This window comes from Melanostigma gelatinosum (genome assembly GCF_949748355.1).
Source record: "Melanostigma gelatinosum genome assembly, chromosome: 2".
Taxonomy (NCBI): Eukaryota; Metazoa; Chordata; class Actinopteri; order Perciformes; family Zoarcidae; genus Melanostigma; species Melanostigma gelatinosum.
The window spans coordinates 32,251,893-32,264,505 of NC_136635.1; the positions used below are offsets into that span (position 1 = coordinate 32,251,893).

The 12,613-nt window shown below is 43.1% G+C and overlaps 1 protein-coding gene across 1 annotated transcript; it reads right to left on the bottom strand.

Annotated features, from left to right (window-relative positions):
- Positions 1–697: 697 nt before the first annotated feature.
- Positions 698–8,922, bottom strand: LOC306794084 (uncharacterized protein). Its single transcript, XM_079291979.1, has 16 exons — positions 8,796–8,922; positions 7,563–7,768; positions 7,302–7,439; positions 6,012–6,150; positions 5,246–5,929; positions 5,192–5,211; positions 5,138–5,157; positions 4,720–5,103; positions 4,125–4,266; positions 3,876–4,019; positions 3,608–3,666; positions 2,991–3,175; positions 2,488–2,888; positions 2,104–2,203; positions 1,705–1,912; positions 698–1,603 (listed from the first exon to the last, which is right to left on the bottom strand). Exons 1-16 carry the CDS (start codon positions 8,910–8,912, stop codon positions 1,467–1,469), a joined length of 3,084 nt encoding a protein of 1,027 aa, XP_079148105.1. The 5' UTR covers positions 8,913–8,922; the 3' UTR covers positions 698–1,466.
- Between the last annotated feature and the right edge of the window lie 3,691 nt (positions 8,923–12,613).

The following is a 12,613-nucleotide window of genomic DNA, read 5'->3' on the forward strand; positions in this document are numbered from 1 at the left end:
AAAAGCCATTTTGTATTCTTAACAGTTGTTTGTATTTTTATGTTCATGTAAAAGTATGTGTGTTAAGCCCTTTAAAATGTTCACCATATGATGGAGTTAAGGTAATTGGTCATGTTGCAGAATGTGCTTTGATGTATGTTGTTCTCCTTTAAGTAGGTTTCAGCTTGTTCGGCTCTCATGGAGCAAGATGTGGAGCAACAATTTTTCTGAACGCAGATTAGAATTTTTAGTTACAGCCAGCAGAAGGTCCGTGTTTTGGTACTCCATTTATTGCATCAGGATTTTGTCAATTGTTTTGTTGACATGGAATAAAACTACTTTAAACTACGAGCTACGAGCCTCATCATTGGACAGCTAACAAGACAAGGCTAGTCTGCAACAACAAGGTAATTCAAAGTGCTTCACATGAAACCATTAAAAGCATAAAGGCAAAAGGTAAAGGAGATTTAAAACATACATTTGTGGGGTTTGAGGCACTGATGGTCTTTAAATGTCATTTATAAATGCTTTGTAAGCAGATAGTCCTCACTTTAGATGAGGTCACACAAAATACTACCTGAATTAATCATGAGTCGCAGTATTAATACGTGTTTATAAAGCATATATTAACATAGTCCCTAACCATTAGTGCAAATCATTATATATATATATAAATGCATGAATAATGTAGATCTAAATACAGTTATGTGAAGTTGATGATCTGACAGCAGATGTCTCCACTAGTCAGCGTTCAGGCGGTTGGAGGTTTTGGGGTTCATAAGTAATGACAGAGGAGAAGGAGGGGAGCTTGGTCTTGGCTGGTCTGGTTCCGTGTTGGGACTTGACTGAAGTTATGAGGCAAACCCAGAATGTGTTGAACTGATTTATTCCTTATCATACACCCACGTCGCTACATTAGCATGCTGACGTTAGCCCCGAATGATTACATCGCACACATGCACAACACACCACAGACACACAAAGCATTGCTTATTGTGTAATGAAGACATCAAATGGAAGGTTGATATAATGCACATTTCCCCTTTTATTGTAAATTAAAATCCCATTTAAAAGACGCAAATACATGACTTCACCATGATCACAGGCGGTGAAGGATCCAGCTGAGTTGGTTCGGGCATCCGATCAGGATTACTCGTGGACACCTCCCTTTACAGGGTTTCAGGTAAACCCAGAAATATCATATATCTCATCTGGAAAAGTTTCTGTGGAGAGGTACGCCTAGAATACCCTGCTAAACCTACTGCGCCTGCAACCGTTCTGGTTTCCTGTTTGCACGGCACACATGTTTGCTGGCTGAAGTATTTCCACCTATAAGCTGTAGACATGTATAAAGGATTTAATATAAAGCTCATTCATTTCAATGGGCACAGAAGATACACGAGCACTCAATATCTGACAGCAAAACTAATCAAAAGCTTTACGTAGTCAAATGTAATTAATGCAGAACTGCTATTCTGCATGCTGTCTTAACGTTCCTCTGCGGACAAAGGTTGGTATTTGACCTTTGACATCCTGGCCTTGTACAGGACCACGGCACTGATCATGCCAACAGCTGCGAGAAGACATCCAGCGATGAACAGCAGGTTCAGATTCAGGTGGAGCGCTGGAGAGACAACAAGCACCATGTTTTACCTTGATCTGGTCCAAAGTGGCTCAAACAAGTGACGTGTGCTGGTAACAGATAACCTTTCTCTGGTTTCATACCTGAGCTCTCGCTGCTCTCCGCTGATCTCTTTAAGCGCAGGGGACCCTGGGAAACGAAGTGCCGGGCACTCTCCACGGCACCCTCTCTCTTTCTGCGGTGGCCGTGATGAAGCCAAGTGGCTGGCGTTGTGGAGCTGATGCATCCCTGAGAGGACCTGGTGTTGGGTTCCCCTGCTGCACACATCAGGACTGTGCAGCTGATGTACACCTGAATGAAACAGAACACGCTGTCATCACACCAGCAGACGGACCGACAGCAGAGCTGTGCTCAGATCCAGTTCAAACCTCCGTTTAGTAAAACTAGTCAGACAAATGAAAGGACGTCATGAACTGGACCTATTCGTTGAAGCATTTAGAGATCTCCCAGAGACATCAACAGTCCTCTGCTCCGTTCTTCACCTGATCAAACATGCCGATGAACTTGAAGGCCTTCATGCTGAACCTGAATTGTCTCGGGTGGGAGGGGGAATGGATCTGAACGGTCGGGTCCACTTTACACCTAGTCAGAGCAAAACACAACAAAAAGATGAGACATGTTGCCTTTGTTACTCTGTGCCTTACAGTGGATGCTGCTATAGGGGCAGAGGTATTGTTCTATTGGTATTCACACAATAAGAAAAGTACTACAGGTTCTACAAAAGATGGAGTCAGTGAAGCATTGACTTCTACATACTGACAGGGTGACATTACACAGAAGAGCCTCGAAGCAACAATCAGAGAACTAATCTTTACAAATGCTTTGTTGTGCCCTCTATCGCCACTAGGGGGTGTGTCCATGCCTACCCATTCTCAATGATGGAGTAGGTCTGCTGGGAGTTCTGGTTGTCATATGGTGAAGCCCTGCAGGACTCCACAAACAGCACGGTGTTGTTGACGGAGGAGGTGGCCTCTATCTGCATGTAGATCATGCTCCATATGTCATACACCACCGGGTATGAAGTTGGATCAACCATGGCTTGGTATTGGTCGTTAGAATAGAACTCAAACTGGTAGGTGAACCTGCCGAAGCCCCTGTCCCACACTGAGACGATGGGCCTGTGTACTGTGAAGGCCAGTGTCACGTTTCCACGTTTGGGGTACTGGCAGTAGAAGTGCACCTCCAGCAGGTGTTTCCTGGTGATCACGTCGGCTGTGTTTTCAAACGTGGTGATTTCATTCTTGAACCTGAGGTTATCCCCGTCTTCCTGCAATGAACAAAGGTCATGTATTCAGTCCTCGTACTGCTCGATAAAGGCAACACCAACGACTGAGAGAGAAGAGCAGCCGGTAACAAAAGCCTGCGTTACCTCGAGCTCAGTGCCACAACCGCTGAGGGGGATGTCGGCGAAGACGTAAGTGCTGTTGGAGCGCAGCCTGCAGGCGATGTTGGCGCCGTCGTTGAGCCGCAAATGATCCTCATGGAGTCCATGGAATGAAGACTTCTCAACCTCTACTCTCATCGTGGACTCGGAGCAGATCACATGGGAATTAACTAGAAGAAGAGAGTGTGAGAAAATACACATTATATACCAATGGTGTACTTATTTACAGGGGGCAGTAATGCCAACAAGAACTTCAGCAACGTTCCAGACAAAGACTGTGATGTTTCCATCAAAATAAAGTTTATTTAAGTTCTGCTGGTTTGGTTTCACTGGTATGAACAGTGAACGTGGTATTTTTGTGTAGAGCAAGAATGTTTTGCGTCCAATGACGGCTCTGAATTTTGTCTTGTAGGAAGGTTCAACCAATCACAGCACTTTATAGAAGTGCGCGTCTCGCGGCTTTTTAACCTCTCATGTACGCCAGCCATGCAGACACTATTTGGCTCTTTAACTTAGTATTCAGTATCTGATATATTTGGTGAAAATACACACCATTACAGATGTACTTAAACAACCAAATGTTGAGATTAAAGTAGACTCACGTGACACCCTCCGAACTTCTACCAGAACACACCTCATCTCGGACTGATAGACGCTGGACCTGAGGAGCATCGGTGAACGCTGATTTAATGCCTGCTACTCTTTCAGTTAGGCCGATATGTCATGTTCAAATTATTACTGGTGGTTTTGGCTCCTAGTTGTTGAACCTCTACCTTGTTGCTTAGAGAAAAACACCAAACACAGAGAAATGTCACTCACTGTGGAGATGGGGTGGCGTGGTGATTGTGACTGTGATGGTGTGTGGCTTACCCGGTCACCGCTTCAACAGCAAAGCAGATCGGGAAAAACTCCCCCAGGTCATCTTGGATAGGCGTCCACCTGATGACGAACTCCCCATGTGTGTTCCTTTCCTCGGTGATGTTCAGTGGGCCGCTGATGATGATGTCATGTATTCTGTGTGATAACAAAGCAAAGAAAGCAGAGATTTATTGACTCTTTCCGCTCTGATGTTATCTCACGCGCCTCAAGGCAGCACCGGTCCCGTCGGCTCTCACTCACGTTGCGCGTGATGCTCGTGCTCTGACTCTGATCTCCACTTCTCTGTTGACCTCTGCATGGAGGCGGGCTCCGTTTAAAGGTGTCGGGGGCAAAAGCTCTGGCAAGTAGAGTCCCTCCTGACACGAGGGAGCAGCTGGGTCCACTGGAGTTAAAAGATAGAAGATTCATTTAAGTTACAAAGTGCAATAAGTAAGTTATACTTAAAAACTGACACTTTGCTGCTGTCTGTGGATCACAACTTCAAAGCTGCCTCAGCAAGTGTTGCTGATTTCTATCAAAGACAAATGGTCTGCTGGCTGTAGCTGTTCATGTTGTTCATGAAAAGAGTTTAAAGAGACATGTTTTTACAGGACAGAGACGTTCAATGTGGGAAACTAAATTCACAGGCAATGGTTTAGTGGACAAATAAAATGTTAAAAATCTAAAGCTGGTTTCTGGTCAAACTGTTCTCAGAGACTCCTGACTTGAAGATTTCTAAAATAATGTCTTCTGCCATGTGTAACATCTCATTAAAGTGTTGCAGAGCTGCAATATGAAGCAGGGTTTTTGTGGATTGACTCATTGAAAATGCTGTCACACAATAAAAATAACTCACCAAAAAATGAGAACTGCAAAGGTAGTTTGCTGAGTGAAGGAGGTGTGGTTATTGGTGCTGCTGTGGTTGTTGGTGCTGATGTGGTTGTTGGTGCTGTTGTGGTTGTTGGTGCTGCTGTGGTTGTTGGTGCTGCTGTGGTTGTTGGTGCTGCTGTGGTTGTTGCTGCTGCTGTGGTTGTTGGTGCTGCTGTGGTTGTTGGTGCTGCTGTGGTTATTGGTGCTGCTGTGGTTGTTGGTGCTGCTGTGGTTGTTGGTGCTGCTGTGGTTGTTGGTGCTGCTGTGGTTGTTGGTGCTGATGTGGTTGTTGGTGCTGATGTGGTTGTTGGTGCTGCTGTGGTTGTTGGTGCTGCTGTGGTTGTTGGTGCTGCTGTGGTTGTTGGTGCTGCTGTGGTTGTTGGTGCTGCTGTGGTTGTTGGTGCTGCTGTGGTTGTTGGTGCTGCTGTGGTTGTTGGTGCTGCTGTGGTTGTTGGTGCTGCTGTGGTTGTTGGTGCTGCTGTGGTTGTTGGTGCTGCTGTGGTTGTTGGTGCTGCTGTGATTGTTGGTGCTGCTGTGGTTGTTGGTGCTGCTGTGGTTGTTGGTGCTGCTGTGGTTGTTGGTGCTGCTGTGGTTGTTGGTGCTGCTGTGGTTGTTGGTGCTGCTGTGGTTGTTGGTGCTGCTGTGGTTGTTGCTGCTGCTGTGGTTGTTGGTGCTGCTGTGGTTGTTGGTGCTGCTATGGTTGTTGGTGCTGCTGTGGTTGTTGCTGCTGCTGTGGTTGTTGGTGCTGCTGTGGTTGTTGGTGGGTATGTGGTTGTTGGTGCTGATGTGGTTGTTGGTGGGTATGTGGTTGTTGGTGGGTATGTGGTTGTTGGTGGGTATGTGGTTGTTGGTGGGTATGTGGTTGTTGGTGGGTATGTGGTTGTTGATGGGTATGTGGTTGTTGATGGGTATGTGGTTGTTGATGGGTATGTGGTTGTTGATGAGTATGTGGTTGTTGATGGGTATGTGGTTGTTGATGGGTATGTGGTTGTTGATGGGTATGTGGTTGTTGATGAGTATGTGCTATGGGAGCGGACATATCTCTTACTCCCCAAACCCATTGGGGCCTTGTAGGATCGGGATCCATCAATGTAGCCCAGAGTGATGTGCTTTTGCGGGAAGTCCTCCACCACCATCTCAAATCCATAAACTTTGGGGTCGGCAGTGGATTGATTGTAGTGTAATGTGCAAGAGTCCTGACGATGTGAACATTTTGAAGTTAAGTGAAGCAAAGCATCAGTGAAGTATTGAACAATGTATCATGGCTTTTCAACTAACCTGATCTAAGGTGAAGCCTGAAGGTTGTTCACACCGGTCACACTCTACATCTCTGATATTTCCATATCTGCATCGAACTCTGTCTCCATCAGGATCAAAGGACATCAGCTCGTATGTCCGTGGGCAGTTCTCAGGAACTCTTGAGTGGACACATGAACATGAGTCAGTAACACGAGTCAGTAACATGAGTCAATAACACGAGTCAGTAACATGAGTCAGTAACACGAGTCAGTAACACGAGTCAGTAACACGAGTCAATAACACGAGTCAGCAACACGAGTCAGCAACACGAGTCAGCAACACGAGTCAGCAACACGAGTCAGCAACACGAGTCAGCAACACGAGTCAGTAAAATGAGTCAGTAACATGAGTCAGTAATATGAGTCAGTAACATGAGTCAGTAACACGAGTCAGTAATATGAGTCAATAACACGAGTCAGCAACACGAGTCAGCAACACGAGTCAGTAAAATGAGTCAGCAACACGAGTCAGCAACACGAGTCAGCAACACGAGTCAGCAACACGAGTCAGCAACACGAGTCAGTAAAATGAGTCAGTAACATGAGTCAGTAATATGAGTCAGTAACATGAGTCAGTAACATGAGTCAGTAACATGAGTCAGTAACATGAGTCAGTAAAATGAGTCAATAACATGTGTCAGTAACATGAGTCAGTAACATGAGTCAGTAAAATGAGTCAGTAACATGAGTCAGTAAAATGAGTCAATAACATGAGTCAGTAACATGAGTCAGTAACATGAGTCAGTAAAATGAGTCAGTAACAGTCTTCTACGCCAACAATCAGCTGGATAGCTGCACCAATGTAAGAAGTAATAAACCAGTGACATGCTGGTAGAGGTGTAGTACAGTTCATAACATTTTACATACAGAATCACACACTTTAATATTTGTAATTTTACTGTAATTCATAATTAAAATAGAAGAATACAATTTGATTATTTATTTTGGCTGGAATGTCATACAAATGTTAAAGTAAGTGAACATTCTTATTATTGGAAGAAATCATTGAATTAAAGTCACTCTTTTTTTGTGATTACACTATTTTCCAAATGATTCTGATGTGATATGATTGTGTTGGCAGACAAACTGTAGGATACAGATTGCAGACCATGTTTGGCTTTCAGCCCCTAAATGTATTTGAGGACTGCCACGGTGTCTTTTTTGTTTTTGTAACACTGGGAGGCGGTGAAGTAGGACATTTTCCACAGTTTCTTTAACGAACGGATTGTAGCTTAGCCTAGCTGTTTCATGCTAACGGCAGAGGACTTACCTGAGGAGAGGTAGAATGGCAATGTCTGGTGACCTGTTGGGATTTCCAGTGTCAGATCTTGATCCCAAATCCACAAAAGTCTGTAGTCTCCAATTAGATACCGAGTTGCGCGTTGGGACCCAACAGCAGCTAGCAGCCCTGGTCATCAATCAAAAGACACTCTTGAACTACTGCACCAAACACTGGCTGCTCTTCATGATAAGAACAACAAATACAATATTCAGCATTTATAGGATTCAAGAGAAGAAGAAATAAACTCACCTTAATTCAAAAGGTCTGTCACTCGGGACGATTCTTGTGTCGACTGTTTCAGTTTCAAACCGTTGTCTGTTGAATGGTGGTGAATTGGTGCTGCTGTCAATCGTACCGCGCTCACTGCTGGAGATAGAGCCACAGTTGCCTCCGGAACAACCCCAGGAGTTGGAGAACTGAAACCTCTCAAAGGTCGCCCTGTGACGAACCTCCACCTGTGGAAAAAGATCCTGGAGTTAAAGACGGTGTCTCCACTGAAGATAAGGACATCCGAATGAATTACATTTCTGTGTATTTACTCTGTAATGATATCCATTTAAAGAAGGGTGTTCATCTGTAATAATCATTTCAACAAATCAACAAATATAGTTAAAGTTCATATCTTAGGTTTTTATTTAAATTCATTAAGAACAATATTATTGCAATATGTCCTCTGATCTTGAGATGAGTAAAGAAAATGTGAATGGAAACCATAATGACAACAATAATGATGGTATGTTCACGTTTAGATTAAGAAAGTCATTGTTCTCATCAAGCTTTTATGATTTTTTCTTCTTCTCTTGGTGAATTAATGATTTTTTAAAGGTTAAAGGTCATCCCTTTCAGCCACGGGGGGATTCCATAAACGGGACTCGGTTCAACAATGTTAAATGTTTTAGCGTCTTCACCTGAACTTCGTTTTTTGGAGTGAAAAGGCAAAACACAAGAACATAATATGAACTCAGCAAGAATGAAAGCATGGATCAGAAATCAAGCCTGCAAAATCAAGAGTTCAACATATCAACCCATATTATTTTACATCCATCACGCATTCCATTCTTACTCTGAATTTAAATAAAACGTGGAAGTGAAGTTGCTATAAATACACGTTTTTTCCCCCTTGAGGAGCTGATAAATATCTAAATATCTTGTAAGCAACATCCGGGGGAATTTAACTGTTTCAGAAAGGAAGATCGTTTTTAATAAAGTCCTGACGAAGTAATCATAATAAGTAATAATAACACATGTTATGTAAATATTTTAGATGTACTCAGAAATGCTTTACAAGATCAAGATGTACAAAAATGCATTGAGTTAATATTCTCTAAACAGAGTATTCAAACCCATTTAAAATAACAACAGCATTTATAATAAAGAGATTAAATAAGCGTTCCCAGAATATGACAAATCCCAGAGGAAACATATTCACACATCATCTGTGACGCACGTTGCACATCATATGTAAAAAGCTGCATCTCTCACCCGAAATGATCCGTCAGGGTTTCTGTCTTTGAAGCTGAATGTCATGGATCCCCCCATGAAATGAGACGCAGAGGCCAGTGAGACCAGGAGCAGCTGAAGCAGGAGCACTGAAGCCATGATGCCCTCAACTCACTGTGTCTGGAGGTTCTCTACCTCACATCCACCTGCAGCATCATTATATATACGTTCTCGCAGGCTGGCCGGATGATGGCAGTCCTTTCAAGTTTCATGGAATGCACGCGATGTGCCAGAATAGGCTGAACAACTGGTTTCACAAGGTGTTTTACTGTCAACACCTGCAACGGTGACAAGTTGCCAGAAAATTAATTAAAGCAAATGGTACAACAAGGAAATAATGCACCTTCCTCCTCCATAACAACTCAACAACCAGATTCTCCACATCTCTCATCACTGACGAAGGATATTGTGCAATCAAAGCGTTTGTCTCCGTCTTCCTCTCAGCAGCATCACGTACATGTAAGCAGTGCTTTTAGTGCTAAAGAGACAATTAACCCCAAAAATCAGAAACACACATGTTTCCTCTCACCTGTGTGCTATTTATCAATCTAGATTGTTTTGGTGCGAGTTGCCCAGTGTTGTAGAAACTGTCCGTAGAGATGTCTGCCTTCTCTCCGACATAAAGGAACAACATGACACTCTGCTCACAACAAGAACTGTGGAATATCTCAGGAACGGGTCACGATGTCTGCACAGACACTTTGCTGTTGACTTTTCCAAATGTAAGCTGTGTGTCCTCTGTTCCCATCGTATTGGAAAGAAGGCCGACATCTCTGCAGCCGATATCTCCAACTCTCTGTAACTCACACCAAACCATCTACACCACAGACTGTTTGTAGGAAGTGGACGTAGTCATTGTTACGTCTCTCATTGCTTTATGGACTGCGGTCTTCAATCCCAGATTTCTGCATTTTGGCCGTCGCCATCTTGTTTTTTGCAACCAGCGAACAGGAAGTGACCATAACTGGACTGAGGAGGAGTGACGTAGAGACACCGTACACTTGGTTTGTGTTTCTGTGGAACGCTGTGATGCTTTACTGTGCTCCCTGAAGAAGCTCTCACCTTAGAGATTGTTTTTTTCCAGTGTGTGATCATCATCGATGTGTGTTGAGTGTTTCTGAATGAATCTGTTTCATCTCCGTGTTGGTTTGATCGGTTTCAGGTTTGTCTTTTCAGCTTTCAACAAAAGTCGGTACTCTGATCTTCATTCGACTCTCCCACTGAACGTAAATTCCATGTTTGTTTTATTGTTTGTCTCATTTTCTTCAAACATATATTTTTATGTTTTATTCGGAGGGAGCTTGAGATTTGAGAACGTCTCTGCCAGCAGCTGCTTCTCTGTAATTCTTGTGTGCATGAGGATGAAATAACTTGAACTTGAGCAGCTTCATTGTTTGATTCTTTTTAAATGGATGAATAACAGGGATTTACACTCCGGTGGTATTTCTTTGAAGAGTAAAAGGAAGGTTTCATGTAACAAACCTGAATTAAACACACACCGCCCGCCTGATGTTCATCAAGCAACAGCATCACACACACCACTGAGTCCGATGGGCTCAACCGGGGATCAAGTGTTGTTTTGGTGCATTGAAAGCTGTGAGAAAGTGAAACATGTGATTGTGTGGATATAAGTCGGGTGAGGCCAGTAATGGTCCAAAGACTGCTCTCACATTCTGAAGTGCACGCTCATCTAATCGTCAATATTTTCTGCTCTTTGCTAGTTTGTTTGTCTTTTTTTATTTTGTCAGTGTGACATTAACACAAGAGGAAGGAAACAGATGTTATGATGTGATTATGGTTCTGATTTGTACTTTTGTTAGAGTGTTTAAGTGTTTTGGGGAATGCCTGAAAGTGTGTTCATATAAAAACAACTGTGAGCGGCAGGATGTGCAGGTATGTCAGAGGAGGAAGAGGAGGAGAGAGCAATGGATAAATAACCATATAAATAAATGGTCATCATAATAATAATGACAAAAATGGAAAGATAAACAGATTCGTACATGATTTTCTCTGAAGCATATCTCGTCAATCATTTCAGTGTGTACGTTTTCAACTGTCGTGTCTTTTGACCCTCTCTGCGTCTTTCACAGCAGGAAGCCTCACGTGATTATGGATGAGGTCACCTGCTAGCAGTCACCTGAGGTCCTCCTGAAGAGAGACATGAATGTCCTCTGATTTCATCTTTAATCCTCCATGTTTCTGTGTACATTTAATGTTCACACATGTGCCGTCCTCTTTGTTTACCAGAGTAAAGGTCTCAAACAAAGTTCATTTATTTTCCTTCTCTATTTCTTGTGTCTGAAAAATACAATTTTAGTGTCAGAACGTATGGAAGACATGTGCTTTGTGAAACGTGGCTCCGATATTTACTTGGAGCGAAAGAATCCTTGGTGTTCATGCTCACTTCTCTGGAGTCAAAGGACTCAGGACGTGTTGCTAATGTCGTGTCAACATTGGGCAACTTTGTCTTATTTTATTCCCTCGTCATCTTTTAAATAAACAATGTAATTAGTATGATGATGTGATGTTCATGCAGTAATGAAAAATCTCCTTCTTTTGACTCTAACTCTAACTGTAAAAACCTTTCTGAATACAATAAGGTAGCAGCTCGCTCACGGGAGAAATAATCTACAAACATGTCGTAGGTGAATTATAAATGTAGTGTTGGAGATGTGTCTTTGGCAGAAGCTAAAGATAACACAGGAAGTATCGTTTCCCGTAACAGTGTGTTGTTGACTGGTGACCTCGCCGATGTTCAATTCATTTTAAACGAGTGAGTGACTCATCAAAAGCCAGACGGAGTTTATAACATCGATGAGCTGAATGACTCAGAAAAGGGAGAACAATAAAAACATAAGTATTTTTATTTTTCTTCTTCACATATTGTGACTCTTTTTGAACACATTCATATTCACAACACAAATAATTTAAAATAATTTAATAATAAAGTGACACCACAAAAGACCTGTAAGTCCGTTTCTCTCTGTCTCTCTCTCGCTCTCTCTCTCTCTCTCTCTCTCGCTCTCTCTCTCTCTCTCTCTCTCTCTCTCTGTCTCTCTGTCTCTCTGTCTCTCTCTCTCTCTGTCTCTCTCTCTCTCTGTCTCTCTCTCTCTCTCTCTCTCTCTCTCTCTCTGTCTCTCTCTCTCTCTCTCTCTCTCTCTCTCTGTCTCTCTCTGTCTCTCTCTGTCTCTCTCTCTCTCTCTCTCTCTCTCTCTCTCTCTCTCTGTCTCTCTGTCTCTCGCTCTCTGTCTCTCGCTCTGTCTCACTGTCTCTCGCTCTCTGTCTCTCTGTCTCTCGCTCTCTGTCTCTCGCTCTGTCTCTCGCTCTGTCTCTCTGTCTCTCGCTCTGTCTCTCTGTCTCTCTGTCTCTCTCTCTCTCTCTCTCTCTCTCTCTCTCTCTCTCTCTCTCTCTCTCTCTCTCTCTCTCTCGCTCTCTCTCTCTCTCTGTCCAGACTGATTTGATGCCAAACGGCACATTGTCACATTCTCATGTCAGGAGTGGAAAGTTTTTAATGATTAATAATAATTGCAAAATGTCCTTGCAATTACTGTCATGAACATGCTCCACCAGTGCACACCCACACGGATGTTTTGTTCTTTGAGTGATTGATTGTTGAGCAAACTTTGAAAGTATCACACCCAACGCTCCACTGACACCTTGCCAGGAATATTTGTCGGATTGTCACGGATAAGAAGTAGTGTCACTGCACCTCGAACTCAGCACATTTACTGTGCTGAAGCACAGTTTCAACTACTTATTCTGTATTTAAGAAGAAGTGCAGTTGTTTGCTCCTGTATACT

Coding starts and splice junctions, on each gene's coding strand:
- LOC306794084 (XM_079291979.1), bottom strand. CDS start 8,912: ATGGCTTCAGTGCTCCTGCTTCAGCTGCTCCTGGTCTCACTGGCCTCT. Junction 7,769..8,795: donor ACCCTGACGGATCATTTCGG/GTGAGAGATGCA, acceptor CTTTTTCCACAG/GTGGAGGTTCGTCACAGGGC. Junction 4,020..4,124: donor GCACGAGCATCACGCGCAAC/GTGAGTGAGAGC, acceptor GTTATCACACAG/AATACATGACATCATCATCA.